This window comes from Anolis carolinensis, chromosome 4 (assembly GCF_035594765.1).
Source record: "Anolis carolinensis isolate JA03-04 chromosome 4, rAnoCar3.1.pri, whole genome shotgun sequence".
NCBI classification, from domain to species: domain Eukaryota; kingdom Metazoa; phylum Chordata; class Lepidosauria; order Squamata; family Dactyloidae; genus Anolis; species Anolis carolinensis.
The window spans coordinates 170791206-170812213 of record NC_085844.1 but is presented as its reverse complement, the minus strand read 5'-3'; the positions used below and the strand labels follow the sequence as shown (position 1 = coordinate 170812213).

The 21008-nt window shown below is 38.6% G+C and overlaps 1 protein-coding gene across 3 annotated transcripts in view; it reads left to right on the top strand.

The window, feature by feature from the left end:
* The window catches only part of patj (PATJ crumbs cell polarity complex component), a 222948-nt gene that overhangs the window by 166911 nt on the left and 35029 nt on the right, over nt 1-21008 (top strand). For 2 of the 3 annotated variants that reach the window (XM_008109348.3, XM_062979565.1), the window contains 6 exons: nt 431-502; nt 1169-1280; nt 2555-2685; nt 15659-15742; nt 17054-17247; nt 19007-19154. In XM_008109348.3, coding sequence (XP_008107555.2) covers nt 431-502; nt 1169-1280; nt 2555-2685; nt 15659-15742; nt 17054-17247; nt 19007-19154 — 741 coding nt within the window. Of the gene's footprint in view, nt 1-430; nt 503-1168; nt 1281-2554; nt 2686-15658; nt 15743-17053; nt 17252-19006; nt 19155-21008 lie in introns of those variants that run through there. The other variant, XM_008109353.3, reaches the window with a different exon arrangement.

Here is a 21008-nt window from a genome sequence, read left to right as displayed (position 1 = left end):
TCTCACTGAACTTTTGCAAAATTTCAATTCAACAACTCATAAAAATCACGAAGCTTTTAAACTTTATCTCACCTTCGTATATGCTTCTCATTATAAATACATTTTGAATATCTGTAGCTATGTATTTAATAACAAAAAGTCCAAATGACCTAATTATGCAATCTCTTATTTTGCTTCAAAAAGTTGACATTTATAGATTTATAAATTAAGATACTAAGATCCACTAAGCTAAATAAAAGACCTAATGCCTCTGCTATCCTTTACTCATGCTTTGATCCCATTGACAGCAACATAATTTAAACAGACTATGACTAATTTGCCCAATTGATTTCAATAACATCAAAGCGTACAATCTGGCTTTGACCCTAAGTTTTAATTTTTTTAAACTCTGCTTGATACTTTATATCATTATTTTCTATTTCGTTTTTAGGATGTCAGTAGCAAGGTTGAAAAACCAGTGATTGAGAACCAGCAAATTCTGATAGAGAAGCCATCAGAAAATGTATGTATTGATTCTTCGGTTTCAAACAAACAAAAAAGGTATTAATTGTTCTGTTTTAAACCCTTAAAATGTTTCATTTATTTTTGAATTGCAACATATTATAATACTATAAAACAGATAGAAATAATAGTAATAAAACAATATGAATGTGGAATTTTAAGTAATAACTTTGTAAGGATTTTTCTATGGGTTTTGTATTTATGCTCAGGTCTAGATCTAGACCAGCAGAGTGAGGCAGCTGCCTCAGGCATCTGGAAAAAGTGTCAAAATGAAATTTATTTAGTATATCAGTGTTGTATTTTTGCCTGCTAGGAAGCAGAATAGGCACTTGTGCTATTTTTTGCCTCAGGTGCTAAAATAATCAAGTGTCCAAGTGTCCAGTGGGACGTGTGTGTTTATGTGCTCAGTTGGTTTCTCTGTCTCAGGTAGCAGTCTTATTCTTTCCAATTATGATGTATTGTTCTGAACAAAATTTCTAAAACCTCAGCATCAAAAAAGTGGGAAGATCATTACTTTTAAATGTTAAATGTTTTAATATACACCCCTCTTCTGATCCATATGAAGATCTCTCTACTATGGTTTAAGCTGCTTCTTTTTGGTTTTTGAAGGAAGCTTTAACCGTTCGCCTACTTTGATTTCTCCTTCGTGTTTCTTCTTCCCTTCCAGTTTTGTAACCAATTAAAGCAATCAAAGCCTTCAACAGTAATTCCCATCAGTTTACACGATATATCTTTGGCACCTGCATCATTGTCTCCAGAGACAGAATTCATCAACAGAAGTATGAACTTATTATTTTCATCCTAACAATATCTTGCATTTTTACAAAAATGGTTAGAATGACAGGGAAAAGGTTAATATGTGTGTTTAAAATCTATGTATATGATACATGGAGCCTCCGGTGGCTCAGTGTGTTAAAGCACTGAGCTGCTGAACTTGCAGACCGAAAGGTCCCAGGTTCAAACCCGGGGAGTGGAGTGAGCACCCACTGTTAGCTCCAGCTTCTGCCAACCTAGCAGTTTGAAAACATGCAAATGTGAGTAGATCAATAAGTGCCACTCCGGCAGGAAGGTAACAGCGTTCCATGCAGTCATGCTAGCCACATGACCTTGGAGGTGTCTACAGACAACGCTGGCTCTTCGGCTTAGAAATGGAGATGAGCACCAAGCCCAGAGTCAGACACGACTAGACTTAACGTCAGGGGAAACCTTTACCTTTACCTACTATGATACACAATTATGTATGTGCATGTATATACATGTAAACACATAAAATATATAATACAAAATATCATAATCTAGACCAGTGGTTCTCAACCTGTGGGTTCCCAGATGTTATGGTATTCAACTCCCAGAAATCTTAACAGCTGGTAAGCTGACAGATTTCTGGGAGTTGTAGGCCAAAACATCTAGGGACCCATAGGTTAAGAACCACTGATTTAGATTATATGCACATATTATATTTTGTATTATTCATGGAGGGAAGGTCTCTGCAATACTGTCTTCCATCATTTTTCAAGAAGCTAATTAATCTCATGAGTTAGAACTACCAACAGAGGAACAGGATGTTACTTCTGTTAATTTTTTTTCATTAATTTGTGTTCTGACTTGCATCCAAAGAATTATTGGTACAAAAGGTACTGTTGGAATAATATGCTACCAACACTGTGCCTCAATAGAGTTACAGGACATCAAATGTTCATAAAGGTCATTAATCGCCTTGCAATATAGAGTTGAAAGATGGTGAGAGCTCCCTGACCAACAAAGAATCCCCTGTCCATAGAAGACTGGAATATTGTTTGAGAGGTTTCTTTTAGGGCAAGAAAATACCTTTTTGAAACAGGAAGTGACCTGAAGACCATTCATGCTCCATGATTATAGGACCATGGTCTCATTTGAAATGGCATGGTTCCATTGTGTGGCATCATATGTGGGTGTCTTATTGCACGTTAGTTTTACTTGTTAAGACTCTGTTCAGTAAGTTTATTTCTGTTTTGTTTCTCTATACAGGGTTTATGACTTCATTGCCTAATCACTTTGAATCTTGTCTTTCTAGGTAGCCTTCCACCTCCTTTGGCAGATCCAGCAACATGCTCAATCATTCCTGGGCAAGAAATGGTTATAGAAATATCCAAAGAACGATCTGGGCTTGGTCTCAGTATTGTAGGAGGGAAAGACACCCCACTTGTAAGTTGTTCTGATGTTATTTCTGATCCTATGAAAACTCTCATGAATCTAAAATTTTCCGAGTTTTGATGAAATGAATGAAAGCAACATTTAAAGCAAAAGAAAAAAGATGTCGATCAGGCAAAATAGTTATATAAATACAGCTGCTATCATTTTTAAAAAATATTTAATGAGATCATGCTGCTGTCAATGCTTCATTAGTTAAGTTGAAATCTGTTAAATGTCCACTTAAATGGTTCCAGGTATGAATGAAGTCTTGGGGGCATGAAATTTGCATTCTGTCCTTCCTGTTTAAATTATAATGACAAAATTGACCTTTTAACAACTTTTTTCTTTCAGTGTATGAATCTGAACTATTATTTGATATCTTGAAAATCTAAACTTTGAAAAGGAAGGAGAGATGAATCTGTAAAGTTATTTGTGAAACTGCTGTAGAAAAAAACACACCTAGTTTTATACTTCTGAAATAAAAAAAAATCAGCTATTGAGTGTAATAGTCCTTTCAGGACTTTGTGTCATAATGGGAATTGTGTAAATAAGCATGAGTCAGGCAGTCATGTCTCTTTATATGTCAGCAATGTTATTTTTATTTTGTTTTATTTATATCCCGTCTTTCTCTTGGCGTAGACCTCATGGAGGTTCATATATACATAGACATGTTTATTAATCAAATTGCAATATAGAAAAGAAAACTTTGTTTTCTCTTTTATGTGTTGTGATTTCATCAGTATCCCAACCTCTATGGCAGATTACAAGAGAAGTACAGTATGACCCCCCATATCCACGACCCCCATGATCAACTGAAACCACGGATAATAGTCTACCTTATATTTAGGACCCCACACATAATATAGAATAACACTGGATGACCTAGGGGTGCACACACATTTCTGTGGGGAATATTTTAGACGTGTCATTTCACAACACAGTAATTGTTTTACTAGCAAACTAGAGGTTAAACCAATATTACAAAAGAAATGTTTTCAATATTTTTGTCATTTCTCATTATGTTCGTGTGACACACCTACACACTACAGCTGATACACTAATGTGTTGCAAATAATAATCATCATCATAATCATAATCATCATCATATTTATATTCCACTGCCATCTCTCTAAAGGGACTCGGGGCAGCTTACAAGGGACTCCAGGGTACACATATAACATATAACAGGTAAAAATGGTACGAAAGTATAAAACAAGTCACATAAAATTATAACAACCACCATCAACACATAATAGCATAAAATCAAAACAATACAATTTTTAAACAACAGTAGATAAAACTAACTGCTGTTAATTCACAAAGTGCCAAGTGTCAGCTTCATATGGGTCCATTCAGCCTACTCAAGGTTAAAGGCCTGTCTGAACATCCATGTTTTCAGGTTGGAACGGAAGGATTGAAAGGCGGGGTATATAATCTGGTGGATAGCAAGGTCAACTGCAATCAGAATAAAATCAAACTGGTACTGGTTCAAATATAAGAACTTTTAGTTAATGGTGGCTGTTGTTTTCTTTGTCAGAAGGGCGATGAATTAATTCTAGGTATTAGTCTGAGCTTTAAAGGTATTATCAAAACACATCTACCCTACTAAGTCATAGAATGGCTTTACCATGCCACTGACATGGAAGCTATCAGCTGCCATTGTATATAGTTCAGAATCCCAAAATCTGAATATAATTTCAGGAGGGAAGTAACTTCGTTATGGCTATGTATAGCCCTCCTTTTTTTAACTCCCCCATTTGTGCAGCAGGCAGATAAATCCAGCTGCTACTAACATAGCATTATTGTTTTGATTATAACTTTGGGATTTTCTGAATCCAGGCCCTAGTCGGACAGATTAATTGTTTATATTTATCACAAAGCTTTCACCTACTCAGACAGTCCTCCCCCCCCCCCCCCAAAAAAAGTATATGGTCGTAGCTCCGCCCAGCCCATGTACTACTTTTTTCTGAATGGGACTCTTAAGTTTTCATCTCTGATAGCCTGGAAACAATTTCAAACTGTCAGGTTAAAGGTTTGGAATTGTCTCAAGCAAGAAAGAGACTTGAAAATATTGCAGTTACATTAATATTATGCATGATGATGATCAGTAATGATCTTTCACATGCAGGACACCATCTTTTCTGTGGTCTTGATTATGGCATTTGTTCTCAGCAATAATTTTAAGACATACTTTAATTTAGGGTTTCTGTATTCCACTTTCTCAAATTAGGACATTTAATCTGTATATTTCCCACTTGCACTGTTTGCTCTCCATCCCGTTCCTCAGCACTTCATGTCTTCACAATGTGGCTATTTGCACTCCACTGCTTGTATCACTTGCTCTCGCTTTTCATGTCTAAAATTCTTGAGTGGACTTGTTTCATACAGAAGAATTTCATAGAAGGGTGCCTTCACATTTTGTCCCATATCTCAGCTTTTACAAATGCTAAAAATGTACTTCTTTACAAATGATGGTGTCAAAAGTCACATGTTATGAATTGAGGGGAAATCTGGTTATCTATTTATTTATTTACGACACTTCTACCCCAGCTTTCTCAACCCCAAAGGGGACTCAAGGTGATATGACAACTCTGCTTTCATTCCAGTTATTTGTTAATGGTTTTTAATCTGAGAATGAATTTTAATGCTCTCGTTTATCATGTATTTATTTGCTTATTTGTTATTTATTTGTTGATTAGATGTATGCGCCACCTTTCCCCTGGGCTGAAATTCCAGGGTTTTTTTTTGTTTTCTGGAAAAACCTCTTGGGAGTGTTTGTTATTCCAGAAGAACAATATAGAAATGTCTCTAAAAAGAAGCAGACCTCGTATTTTCACTGCATGCAGGACTGCAGATAGGTGTGCCCTACTTAGTGAAGTTAGTAATTGGACAGATAACCAATGCTAATGAAAACAAAGAGTACCTGTCAAAATCTGTTGCTGTAGAGGCAGTTCTTCCTGCAGTACTGTTAATTTCATCAAATTCTGAACCTGCATAGAAAGTGTTCCATCTCTGACTCATCTATATGTAACACTTTGCTGTCAAATTCCAGTCATGAATATTATCTGTAATGCTTAGCTGTGGATCCTGCATGATCTTTTCCCACGATTTGTAAATAATATGCTGGAAGAGTTCTGTGGCATTCAGAAGTTCTCATACTTCTTTTGGTATTCTGGCAGGATAAATAAAAAAGATAAAGTCTGAGCTCCACATTTTTACTGGGTGCTGCTTCTGCTCTGCCCCACGTGTATCATGGGGAGCTCCTGCCCTTTCCCTCAATTTCTTTGTTTACTACAGCTACAGCAGCATATTGCAACTGTTTGATCTTTAAGATAGCAGATCCTTTTTTGTATCTTATTCGCTGTTCCTTTCTTTATAAAAAAAATCATTTTCTTTGTCTCTGTGATTTTCCATTAACTTTCTTTCCTCTATCCTTCTGGGTTTTCAAGTTCACATCATCAAAGATTTTTGTTCATCGAAGCCATTCTTTGAGAAAGGCATTTATCCCCTAAATAAGATATTCCATCACTGTTCTCCAAAAGAGGAATCCAGGGATTTGTTTCCCTGATCCAGTGATCTGAGAATAGGGGCGGCAATACTTTAGGCTCCAGATATTTTTGAACTCTAGTTTCCAGTTCCCTATTTTATATTGTTAGTAATCACAAAGGAGTTGATATCTGGAAAAAAAACTGGGGCAGTCACAGTCTTATAGAAGGCACGCATCCCCTTAGTTCTTATTAGCTACTCAATATACTCATGTATAAGTTGAGAAATGTTAGTCAAAAATTATCCACAGGTCAATGTGAGTAACTGTGCCTTAACTCTTAGGAAAAGGGCACCATCCCCTTCTCTGGAGTAGAGTCGTGAAAGGCAAGAGCTTAGTCTGTCTCAGGAGAACCTTAAACAGGGGTCCTCAAACTAAGGACCATGGGCCAGATATGGCCCTCCAAGATCATTTACTCAGCCCCCACCCTAAACTTTAGAGTTGGGGTCGCCCTAAGTCTGAAATTCCTTGAAGACACATAACAATAACAATCTTAATTACCTTGACATCAGCCGAAAGTAGGCCAACACTTCCCATTGAAATATTAGTAATTTATGTTGGTTAAAATAATTCTTCATCTTAAATATTGTGTTGTTCTTTCATGTTTTTTGCATTACAGATATGTGCAGTGTGCATAAGAATTAGTTCATATTTTTTTTCAAACTATAGTCCAGCCTCCCAAGAGTTTGAGGGACTCTTGGCTTAAAGAAACAATTAACTTTCCTTGCTCTCTCTGTTGTGGCCACATTGGCCTTTTTAAATTCCTAGGTGGGAGATCGGTGATGGTGTTTAGGATGACTGCCCCCTGAGGCAACATTGGTGCTTTCTCGCTTTGCAGTATGATGTTTGACTCCATGGATCATGTCAAAATTCATAATTTTGGCCCCTAAATTAATACTCAGCTTGTACATGGGTGTATACACTAATATAAAAATTGACAAAGAAGAATCACAAGTAAATTTCAGGTTAAAAGAATGCAACTATAAGCAAAAGGCCCTCCTCATTTTTCCTGTTCTCTCAGCATAACGACATGGTGGCCCTTCACATCCTTATGCAAAAAGGACAGGGGAGGAAGGCACGCAGCAGCTGAGAGCCCTCTGGAGCACTCTCAGCGACCGCATGTTTTGCCCTCCTCCTGGCATAAGGACAGCATGAGCAGCTCCATCCTTATGTCGAGAGGACAGCCCGAGGAAGGCACGTAGCGGCCAAAAGCCTTCCAGAGCTTTCTCGGCCTTCACCTGTCTCTTCCTCCTCCTGCCATGATGTTGAGAGGACAACTAGAAGATCTGGGGGGGGGGGGGAGGATCAGAGAGGAGGATCGGGGCAGTCACTGCATGTCTTGTTTTCCTCCTGGCATAAAGATAGAGCAAGCAGCCCCATCCTTATGCCAGGAGGACAACCTGAGTGCCCAAACACGAATCAAGAAACATGGAAGGCACTGCAGACTAATTCAACCAGAGAAATCAGCCACTTGATGAACCAACCTGATCACAGCATATTATTTGAGAACACAGAAATGCTAACAACCACCATGTCAGACTACACAGAGAAGCCATTGAAATCCACAAGCATGTGGACAATTTCAACAGAAAGGAAGAAACCATGAAAATGAACAAAATCTGCCTACCAGTATTTAAAATATTTAAAATCACGACAGTAAATAAAAAACAACACTCAGAAAACAGGGGAATTCCAGACAAGAAACCCTCAGGGCCAGCTAACACCTCCCAACAAAGGATTCCCCCAGGCAGGAAGCAGCCAGCAAGGCCATTCAATGCTAATCATGCTGGCCAATTGCAACATTCACACTTGCCTCTAACAGACAAGAGTTCTTTCTCCCACCCTGGACATTCCACAGATATATAAACCCCATTTGCCTAGTTTCCAACAGACTTCACAACCTCTGAGGATGCCTGCCATAGATGTGATCAAAATGTCAGGAGAGAATGCTTCTGGCACATGGCCATACAGCCCCGAAACCTCGCAGCAACCCAAGTTGACATTTTGGTATGTAGGAATAGATATATATAGAGGGGGGGCATGGAAATTGATCAAATTTCTTTTACTTGGCAAAGGAATACCATGTGATGTTTCAGCATGATATACAACCAGACTCCCTGGTGTCCATTTTCCCGTTTTCAGGGTTGTAATACTTAAAACACATGAGCACAAGGATACATTTTAATATTACATTGACTGTTTATTGCATCAGCACTTGGCTACTTTTTGAGGTGTTTAATAAAACTGCTTCCATGTCAATAACCGCAAGGTACTTGGCCCATCAGGAATATTATGTCCCTTGCATCTCGATTAAACCCATGAATGCTTTCAAGTGCAGAAATTGAGTCTTCCAGCTCTATCAGGGAATTTTCTCAACTAAGGGACTGATCTGTACACATAAACCTGTGAATTTGTGTGTGCATGAATGTGTGTATATTTACCCATCGAAAGCTGAAGTGAATGAGACAGCACATGAAGAAAATTGTGAATGCCTCAAAACTGTTATGCTTTGTTACTATGTTTGGGCAGATCGCAAACTCATAAATCCAAAAGTAAAACTTTGCCTTGTCTTTATGCTCAGTGCTCAAGTAACAGAATGCTCCTTTGAGCTCACAGTGCTCTGAATTACAAGTGAGAAACCATTACAAATAATAAAGAAATTGAATTTACTTTGGCATAGACATTTGGAGGAAAGGCTTTGGTAATTAAGTCTCAGGACGATTGGTTATCAGATTTTTTTAAAGGCATTGTCACTTAGCATAAGCTCGGAAGGTTGGAAATCAAAGTCTCATCTGCATGCTTATTGCTACTTTATAATGGTATCTACAGCAGAAAGTCTGCATATCTACCATTAGGCCATGGGACTTGGTCTTTTGACCCTGACGTATTTTGATACTGTTCTAGAAAATTGGCTATTCTTGTAAGATGTTTGCTTACTATATTGCCTGGAAGCAATCAAACATTGCAGGAACATTATTTAAACTGTCTTTCTGTTTCACTAATTGTGTCAAAAAATTGGTAACACAGATGCCTATAAACAGAACAAAATTTATCTTTAATTTAAATCTGTAGCATTTTGTTATATTAGCCATTCCACTTTTCTGTAAATCAATAGGTATCTATTACCAAACACCACATATTCATACATACCCTACACACATAGACAAACTAGAGCCATGGCATGGAAGCCTGACTTTTTGTAAATGTTCAAAACCTTAGAACAGCAAAAGCTGTTTTTAACTTGATCTTTTGATCACACAACTTGCTTTAGGGAAAAAATGTTATTTTTTATTTACCTCTTCTTCATAGCTTTCTGATCGCATGTCACCTTGCTCTGGGTGATGTAGTGCTGCTTCATTAAAACATTTTTAAAAACCTGAATGAAGTTCTGTGACTTCCCACTGATCGTGCTTTCTATTATTAATGATTTTATTCAGAAAGCGAGTGTCTGAAATGTTACTGCTAAAAGACTGAATAACCAAAATGTATTTATTTACATTAGAATTGACCACAAAATGCATTGTATAGCTTTGTTTAGGTATCTTACTATGGCTGTTAGTCAAATCTGTACAAAGTTCTCTATCTGTGCTAAAATTTTAGTATTTAGTTTTAATGTATTCCCTGTTTCAGAAGGAATATATATGAAATATGGCAGTACAGCAAGATATATGTATGTGTTTCTCTCTCACCGTGATATAGAGTCAGGTCTCCATATCCATTGACTCTGCATCTACAGATTTCATCATGCTTGACAATGATATGGAATATATATATAGCATTTCAGAATGTGTGTGTGTGTGTGTGTATTCTGAAAAGCAAATATTGACTTTCTCAATTTATATAATGGGTATCGTTTTACTACAACAATAATAAGACTTGATCTTCAATAGATTCTAGTATCAGGAAGGGGGACCTGGAAGGTCAACTGTGGATTAAGTTCAGACCTAACAACCAACTATGATGTTGTTATTTCTTGCATGTCCATGTTTATTCACATGTGAGGAAATGGTTTTTATAGGTTCCTTCCATTATTTAGTAGAACTGGTGAGGTCTTGTTGCATTCAAGTTGGTAAGTTGTCATCCGGGGGCGGAGCATGGGAAGTGAACGGTGTTCGAATGGTGTTAAATATAGAGCAAAATTTAGCAATCTAGTATAATATGGACCAAATCTGGTAATCTAAAAAACCTATGCTTTGAAGCAACTGTCATTTACCAAGATATTTCATTGGACAGAATAAGACGCTTTTGAGGTGATTGACTTGGAAATCTATTGGATGCAAACAAGTGCTTTGTGGCAATAACATGTTCTCCTTGGAGTAGGGACATGATAAATGAATTGGTTATTAATAATTGGTTATTAAACCCATTCTATACATTTATATAGAAAATATCCTTCACAGCTGACATCTGGACCACCTCTGGTTGACATTGAAAGCAAGTATAGAATTGTCTCTACATGTCACAGTTTAGCTGGGAGAGTCCCAATTGTTTTTCTGTTGTCCTACTTCATGGCTGTTTTTAAAGTGTTGTAGTTTCTCCCTCTCTTCCCCACTTTCGTCCTTTGCTCTCAGATTACTAATTCCTTTTCCCACCCTTAGCATGACAGCAGGGAAGCGCTTTGCTCCCTTACAGTGAAGAGAGAGAAAAAATAGTCCCAGCCGGGACTTGTTGTGGGCAGGGACAGCAAAGTGCGCTCCCCACCCTTCTCATTCCTTCAATGGCACTGACCCATCTGCCCAACCCTTTAACAGTGTACTTTACAAGGGTCACTGATAGGGGCAGGTAGGAATTTCCCCCCTCCCCTACATTCTACGGGGGGGGGGGGGGGGGTTCACCTACCCTATACAGTTTAATCCATGACAATTAAGTGAGTGGGTTCTAAATAGGCTTTACATGAGAAAATACAGGATAGGTACATATTGGTGTGCACCTCAGGAGAGGGGAGACTGATGCTGAATTCTCTACCCATTTACCTGATGGGTCCCCTTGGGAACAACATTGGGGTTAAATCCAGGGACTGTGGTGTCTCTCCATTATTTGAGGATGAGTGGGTCTCTGACGGCCACTGCCTCATTTTATTACACAACAAATTCAAGTGTAGGTTCAAATTCAAGTTCATGTTCAAGGGCAAGTTCATGACATGCCCTTAAATTAGTTGGCAGATCACACAGTGATTGATTGGTAACATATAATAAAAGTTGCCCATAGTTAACCCACACTGTTGTATTGTGTTGTGAGAGCAATTGCTGCAAACTGAGTTGAGAGTGAAAAGACGCTTCCACTCAATTGAGTCAGTAATGGGAAGAAGGCTCAGCCAAAACATAATGCACAAGGTGCAGCCCTCTAAATATTGGACTGCGATTCTCAACATAACTAGAAACAATGCTGGTTAGGTCTGATGGAAGTTATAGTCCAACTACACTAAATGAGCCATGTGTGCCGTCCGCCGGACAATAAAAAGCTATAAAACTGAAACGTGCTGTCCTTTATCCGGGCGAACTGCAAATCCCTATAAGCTGTCCTATAGATATTGAACGACTGAGTCTGGATAACTTCAAAAAAGGATGTTTATTCATACAAGGTTGTAAACCTGGCACAGATCTTAAAGTTGCAGAAAATGAAACAAATTTCTATAGGTTTTAGTCACAGAATTATCCCTGGTTCCAGAAGGCAAAGGTGATTATAAAACCACTATACCCTAATCACGCTGCCTATATTAGAAGGAGAAACTCTTTCCTTCCCTATCTTTACAGCAAAGATTAGTTCTAGAAGCGACAGAATAACCCTGCTCCTCTAACTAGATTTCCTATTCCATATCAATATAATTCAATACTTATCTAATTTGGATAGGCTTAGATTGGCCTGGTTTTGAGGATGATTTGTCCCAGTTAGCCTTGCACAGCTCCAGCACGTTGGAAGACTATAGCCAGAATGAAACTCTAAAATGGAGACTAGACCCTGGTAAAAAGGGCGGTCCTAAGATGTTGCACTCTTTGACCAATCACTGCAAAGAAAACTGCAGCCAGCTCTTGCAGATTCCAAGCCACTTTTCCTAGGCTTTTGCAGCCAGAGGCTCAAACAAAATGTAAAGGAGGGAAAACAAACAAACGACCAATAGGTAAGGCAAACCATCGTCCTGGGGGACGGAACACCATGTTTTGCCAACCAATAACCTATAGCAAAAGATTTTAGCTCTCCTCTGTGCAGGTTGTTCCACAGCGTTCATAGTTTATGATCTTTGGAATGTATTCTGCTTTATCTCCCTCTTTCAACTTCTACTTGTTGAAGAAAGGAGTGATAATCAAAAGCATGAGCTGAGATCCAGCTAAGTCTCCTGTCTCCTTCTTGACCTCATTATTTGGCCTTAGGCATGCCGTGGTCTCTCGGCCTCCATCTGTAAAAATATTGGTATAGTTTGTAGGCTTACTAATGAATGAAAGAATAATATAAAATACTAAATAGTATTGTTAGCAATGGATCACAATCATACTGTGTCATGTTTCTCAGAATAGCCCCTTTCTGTGGTGAGAAATTTCTGTCACAGCCAAAAGTGTAAAAAAAAAAATACCTACAGTGTGGATTTCTGTCACCCAGCTGTGCATCTTTATATTTCACTCCATTTTCCTGGATTTCATCAAAGACTTCCAACCTGTCAAGGTTCTCTTCCTCCTGATTCCTTCAGTACTGTCACTGCTGGGGACAAGACATAATATCTCAACTGTGATTTTAAATTCACTTGAGTCCCATTAGTGCTCCGTCTTGGAAGAAGTGCTGCTGTTGATGCAAACTAAAATGTTGTTGACCTGACTGTGCCCATAGCATCATGTCACTGATTTTTCATCACTTACTCATTGTAGTCCATGAATAATTCTCCAAATTACTCCTATGTACCATCCATCCATACACACACACACACACACACACACACACACACACACACACACACACACACATAACTATAAATCAGGTTTTTTTTTGATAGATCAAGGACAGGTTTTTGTGTGCCACCTTATAAGAAAACATTCTTGCAGCTGTTCACATGACAAAAAAGAATAAAAACATTAAGATAAAAACACAAGTGATTTTACAAGCCCCAAACATTTAAAACATAATAAAAATCTCGAGTTTTACCAGGTTAGCATTCCAGGAAAGCATTTTCCGTTTTCTTTCAATACCAGTAGCTGTTTCCGTACAAAGAACAAAAAGATATGTCACTTGATGTATTGTTGCTGGCAGGGATGTCTGCCCCTCAAAATAAGAAAGGAAATTCTCCCTTGAGCAATAACCTCTATTTTCAAAACTAAGTAGTAAGGCCAATAAGGCCCCAAGTTAAATTTCTTGGCAGAAAAGCAAGATATAAATCAGACAAATAAATAATAAAATGGGCTTCTAGATGTCATTTCTACTGGTGGATTCAAATTTGGCTACTCAACACAAAGCACTGGTTTCCTAATTAATGTTACACATAGTGGTGGGTTGACCAGGGTGTCAGCTTGCTCTATGGCAAATGGGGCCCCTTAAACATTAGACAATATGTTAAAAATATTTATCACATTTAGTAGCTTGAAAATATAATAGAAGTTGCAATATTGCTGTAAGCAACTAAAATTTGCATTGTATAATTATTTTAATAATAATTTTAATTGTATCTTTTTCAACATATGTATTGTTTTAAAAATGTATTTATTTTTAATAATAATAATAATAATAATAATAATAATAATAATAATAATAATAATATTTCTTGGCCCCCTCTCCTCATGTCTCGAGGTGGGTCACAACATTGTAAAACACACATTCACCTAAAAAAAATCTTTAAAATAAACATAGTAAAATGTATTTCCAGAAGATACATAATAAAATACACAGAACAGAGATTAAACATACAATGCAAGTTTAAAATTCATCATTAAAACTGTCTGGGTATGCCTGCTAGAAGAGAAAGGTCTTCAAATGAGTTTTAAATTCCGACAGCTTATTTAACTGTTGGGGCTCTTCCAATAAGTTGTTCCAAAATCTTGGGGCGGCCGACGGAAAGGTCCTCTGGGTAGTGGTTACCAGTCAGGTTTTGGCAGACTGGAGTAACCAACCCCCAGAGAACCTCAATGTTCAGGGGAGATTGTACAAAAGAAGGTGATTCTGTCGGTAAGCTGGACCCAAACCATGTAGGGCTTTAAAGATCAAAAACAACACTTTATACTTTTCCCAGAAACTAATTGGCAGCCAGTGGAGTGACTTTAGGATTGATGTTATATGTTTACTCCTGGATGTTCCCGTAACCAATCTGGCTGCTGTATTTTGAACCAACTGTAGTTTTCGAACTGGGTACAAAGGTAGTCCAATGTAAAATGCATTGCAGAAATCCAACCTTGAGGTTACCAGTGTGAGCAGTACGGTCTTAAGATCCTTCAAATCTAGGAAGGAGCACACCTGGCGTATCAGTCAAAGCTGATAGTAAGCACTTCAATTATAAAATTAAATAGTATCCTTATAGTTGTGGGTGGGTCCCCTTTGTCTCCTAGCAGCCATTACTTTTCGTCCCAATCCACCACTGGTTGCACATCCTCATGTAAGTTTTAAAATACTGTAGGCACTTGCCATAGCAGCATTATTGAAGTTACTGTATATACTCATGTTTAACTTGAGCAGATTTTTGGGGCCAGCGTTATGGATTTTGATGGGATACATGGATAACTCAAGGGTCATTCTGTGGACAGTGGAAAGCACCAATGCCATTTCAGGGGAGCAGCCACCTTTGGCTACTGCCATCATTTCCCCACCCAGTCACTTAAAATGTCCAAATGCAGCAGCACTATGGCAAAGAGAGTGAAAGGGGCCGGTGCTTCCTTTAGTTTCTCCTGGGATGGACTAAGCCTTTGTCTTTCAGAACTCTACTCAGAGAAGAAGATGGTTCCTTTTTTGATAAGAGTTAATGCACACTACTTACTTTGACATGTGGACAAGTTGTCCCAGTTTTTTGGGGTCAAATTTTGATTCAGATTTCTGGACCAAAAATGAGTATATAGGATATAGTTGTAATCAAAATTAAGATGCAGGTTGACTTCAGATGTATCCATTTTCTATCTGCTGCAGGAATTTCTACTCTCAGATGGTGGTAAAATATTTGTAGCCAACATCTAAATTTTGCAATTAATCTACTTTTTTGGCCGGTGTAGACAAGCCCTATGATATCCAGACTGATAGTAATAAGAATTGTATTTAATCACAGTTTATGTTGGTTTGAAGCTGTTCTTTCCCTGGTTAAAATCAGGTTTGGTTCTAGGTAGTGACACTGGATTTAGTGCTCCTTTAACCTACTTATATTTTTCTGATAATGACTAGAATATTGTTGATATCTATAGAAGAAGTTGTAGTGGACTACAGGACTGGAAGTGTTTTTAAATTATAACAATTAATGACTTACTGATGTGCTCCCATTAGGATGCTATTGTGATTCATGAAGTTTATGAAGAAGGTGCAGCTGCTCGAGATGGTCGACTTTGGGCTGGTGATCAAATTCTTGAGGTAAATTGCAAGTTTAACAAACTTGGAATTTTTCTATCTTCAATATAGAACTAGTGTCATTGAAGTTAAGATAAACACAGAGTTAAATTAATTGCTTTATTAGTATGTTCACCTAAAAATGGGATCTGTTATCTTCTTTATCTTAAACCATAACCTGGTACATTTTATGAGATCTCTGGATCCATTCAGCTTACAATGCAGAGTTGTCAACCACCTGAGCAGCAAGTGAACTACATCTGCTAAGTATACCTGGTTCTGTAACTATTTACAAAAGTATTAACATTATCTGTCTCTAGGACAAAGTTCTTCAGATGGCTAAATTAGATTATAAAATGGAAACTTTAAAAACCTAGAGGGATATCATCCACTTTTAATTAAAAGGTGCTTTCTTGCATTTGAATTGGGGGGTTACTATGAATTTCTGGTCTGCGTTCATCAGGAATTGAAGTTAACCATATGCTTCCAGTTTTGTTATTTCAACCAAACGGGTTTTTGTTTGACCATGGGCATTGAACAATCAATGCCTTAGTTCTCCATCTGAAACCCTTTATTATTTTAACTATAATATGAATTTTAACAGAAATTTAAAGCTTGTGTGCCATCTATTGGAATCTGGAAAAATATTATTTTGCTATACAAATTACAGAATTGTATAAATGCAAAGAACGCTGATCTAAAATTAAGGTGAAAGGAACCAGAAATGTTTGATAGCTTATGGATTTGTTTTAGTAGACGTGAGAATCATGCAGCCTGCTAGATGTTGTTGTACAGTAGCTCCTAGCATTCTTTGCCATTGGCTGTTTTGGCTATAGCAACTGGGCCTTGCAGTTCAACTACATCTGAAGGACTGCTTGATTCCTGTCTTTGTTATATATATTTACTGTGGAGTGAGTTTTTATGGTGTCAAGTGATACTTATGTTTGAGTAGGATTACAGTCTTATTCAAACTGTTAATACATTTTGAATTCACACCAAAACATCGCTGAATGCTGGGAAACCTATGGTACAATTTCAAGGTAATCATCAGAAATTATAAATAGATATCATGAGTAGTTATACCCACTAATTAAAAATGCTTTAATTTACCCCCTAGCTGAACTATCTTATGTAATAGAAGTTCGGAGCTTCTGCACTCGGATTCTCTACTAAAATGTTATGTAATTATTTATTTAGCTGAAAGCTCTCTTCTTTCTCTCACTTTTTAAGAATAAGAATATTGATTTATTTTGATACGTTATTTGACTAGCCTAACTAGTACTACCAATAAGTAAGCAAGCATCACTGCAGTTATATTATGCTGTTTTATTCCAGGTTAATGGTATAGACTTGAGGAATGCTAGTCATGAAGAAGCAATCACAGCCTTGAGACAGACTCCTCAAAAAGTTCAACTGGTTGTCTATAGAGATGAAGCTCATTATAAAGATGAAGAAAATTTGGAGATTTTTTATGTCGAGCTGCAAAGGAAAATGGGCAGAGGCTTGGGACTCAGCATTGTTGGGAAAAGGTAAGGAACCCAGTTAGTCATTGCTCTGCTGAGATCAATTTTAAAATAAAAAGCAAGCTCTACAGATTGAACTATAGTGTTCGAATTTATTTATTCACCTTATTTCTACCCCGTCTTTCTCAACTCCAGAGGGGACTCAAGGCGGCTTACATATGGCAACTATTAGATGCCTTAAAATACATACAAACAAGAGGCTTAAAATCAGATAAATTACAATTAATATATATTAAACGTTTAAAACATTACATTCAATATTAAAATCACATAATCCAAAAATCATAATCCAAGGCCATTCCGTCATCAGTTATGCATAATTCCAAGTGTGTTATTGCACTGTACTAATCACTGAAAGCCTGATCTCAGAGCCAAGTTTTTACTTTCCTTCTGAAGGCTAAAAGAGAGGGGGCTGATCTAATGTTGCTAGATTGGGAGTTCCATAGTCGAGGGGCCACCACTGAGAAGGCCCTGTCTCTCATCCCCTCCAGCTGTGCTTGCGAAACAGGCAGGACCGAGATCAGGGCCTCCCCAGATGATCTTAAACTCTGAAGTGAGTCATAGAGGGAGATATGTTCGGACAGGTACACTGGGCCAGAACTATTTAGGGCTTTATAGGCTAAAGTCAAAGACAAAATATTCACCAAATGGGGCAAATTTGGGAAAAATGTAGTTTGGTCACAAGCATTTTGGATAAGGCACATTTAACCTGTATTACTAAGGGATTCGCTTTATTGAGTTGTTTAAGAAATGCACAAGGAGGAAGATCATGCTAGCCTTTCTCTCCTTTATTACTGGTTCCATTGCCTTTGTATAAATCAGAAGAGGAGACTCTCTCTGATTACTTGATATCTGCTTACCCTTCCCTCTGGTTTTTATTCAAACCACATAACATATACCTATTCAGTGTAGTGGAAATATTCAGTGTAATGAAAATAAAATTTACAAAGGGAGATGCTTATTTCTAGATAGAAACTGTAGCATTAGATACCAAATTTATTTTCTATTTCATTTTTAAAAGAACAAACCAAGCAGCTGAAAAGTGCTGTAGTACGGTGTTATAAATATATTTTGTGTACAGTAAGATCCTTTGTCTGCACTTACCAGCATCTGGGGGAAATTGTCTGTTTGGGTCTTTAAATGATTCTATGGTATGCTTCTCAGATATTGCCATATTCACTCTGGAGGACCTAGCATATTACTAGAAAGGATATTTCTCTCTAGGTCCTCCAGCATGATTCTATCTTAGAACCAGACATCAGATAATTTCATGATGTTCCATCATATCTTCTCTTTCAAATAAATGCAGTCCAGCCAGGAATGTATCCCCACAGATATGGGGATCTTACTGTACTGATATTTATTTATTCTAATATTTATGTCCTGCCTTCTGTTTCATAGTTTCAGGGTTGCATATAATGATAGCAACCTGACTAATTTAAACAGTTTAAAAGGAATGCTAAACATTTAAAGATATATTAAACAATCGTAAAAGGTTAAAACTCATTTAAATTAAAATTTCAAACTGGCAAAATAGTTCAATATTATTTAAAACCTGTGAAGGTTTGTGTAAAATCAATTAGGCCACAAAGACTTTAGGGAACAGCCTGTTGGTGCCGGAAGGATGGCAGCGATGGCAACATGATGGTGGTGGTGATGATGATGAATAACTTGGCCATCTAGCTGAAATAAATCAGCACAATCACTTTAAGACCAGCGTGTGGTCATGTTTGTGCAATAATACATGTGCATCTTTCTTTCGTAGGAATGGAAATGGAGTATTTATCTCTGATATTGTCAAAGGAGGAGCTGCTGACCTTGATGGGAGACTAATTCAAGGGGACCAGATCTTATCTGTTAACGGAGAGAATGTAAGACATGCTTCTCAAGAGATGGTTGCCACCATTCTTAAAGTGAGTGCATTTTATATTCTTGGGTATTAAATGTTTATAAGCATAATGAAGTCTAAGCACACTAAGCATAGGCCATTGTCGCATTTGGATTTTATTTACATGATATTTCCTTAATACCAGGATCATGCACTAAGCAGGGGATTGGACTTGATGGTCCATGAGGCCACCTCCAAGTCCATAATTCCATGATTATTTTCAGAGGTCTTACTGTGGTAACTACTTACAAGATCAATAAGGTGCTGCATATGAGAAACAGAGCCTTTCTGATAGTGATTTTTTTTTTGGAATATTGAAAATGAGTTAATGCATACTTTGAAAGAAATAGAAGATAGAAATAAATGTATATGAATGACTAAGTAGACTATTCGCAAGACAATTGCATCAGGAAACATAAAATTTAGGCCTTTATTTTGGATATAACGTTAGGGCAGAGAAACCCCACAAAAGGGGGAAAAACATGAATAACAATTGCTGGGTCCTCTAGTGTGACCCTATGGCCAACTTACATGGGACAACTTTATGGTATTTTCTCTAGGAATTTCTAGGCCCTTCCAATCAACTTCTGCCAGATGACTGGGGGGCCTAGAGAGTCATGGAGAGACCATATTAATCAAATATGCAGATTAAAAATGTAAAAGTAAATCTGAAAACGTGGAGGGCAAATGTATATCCATCTTGAAATCTACACTTAATAAAAGTGAAAATCTGTATGTGTGTATGTGGCAGAAGTGTCTATTTACACAGCCTCCCACCTCCACAAATTTCTTTACCTCATAGTCCTGAAGAGCCACCAAATCCCTCTCTCCAAGGACATTGCAGGTTACAGCGAGCCACATCCCAGTGTTCCTTTCTCTCCCCATTGGTGTAGAATTTGCATGATCCTGCTCACTGCCTCTCCCTTAATGCTTTCCTATTCTTTTCTATGGCACACAGCAGGGGTCCCCAAAGTACGGCCCGCGGGCCACATCCGGCCCATCGGAGCCATTTATCCGGCCCCCGCGGTGGTGGCTCCTTCCTCCTCCGCCAAGAAAGGTGCATGTAGTGTGGAGGAGGAAAAGGCACATGCCTTTCTTATCTCCATCGCCCCACAGGCACTTTTCCCACTGCCGCTGCTGAGGAAGGGCCGCACGGGGCGAGGAAAAGGTGTGCGGCTTTCCTCCCTCACCCCAGGGGCAGCTTTCCCACCATCGAGGAAGGGCTGCACGGGGGGAGGAAAAGGCATTCCTCCCCCGCTGCGTGGGGCGCTTTCCCGCTGCCGCGGCTGAGGGAGGCAGCGGGAAAGGTGAGCGCAGGGTGAGGGAGGAAAAGTGCATGGCTTTTCCTCGCCCTGCACTCACCTTTCCCGCTGCTGCCGCCGAGGAAGAGCTGCACGAGGCGAGGAAAAGGCATGTGACTTTCCTCCCTCACCTCGCGGGCAGCTTTCCCGCTGCCGCCGTCGAGGAAGGCAGTGGGAAAGGTGCGCGTGAGGTGAGAGAAGTGAGAAAGGCGCACGCCATTTCCTCGTCAGGCACGCAACTTTCCCGCTGTCGAGGAAGGGCCTCACGGGGCGAGGAAAAGGCGTGGGCCTTTCCTCCTTTCCTCCTCGCTACCGCTGAGGAAGGCCTGCACAGAACGAGAGAGGAGGGAAAGATGCGTGCCTTTCCTGCCTCCTCGCTCACCTCGCACACTCCTTTTCCTCCTCCTCCCTCACCTGGTATGCGCCTTCCTGCAATGGAGGAGGCGAAACAACAATAGAGGCATGCCTGTGGTAAAAGGTAGAGGGCTCCCGTTTTATCTTGCCACACAGACTTCCTCCTTTGCAGCCCTGTCGTGGATTCATTTTTCTTGAAGGCTAGCAATTTCTTCCAACCCTGA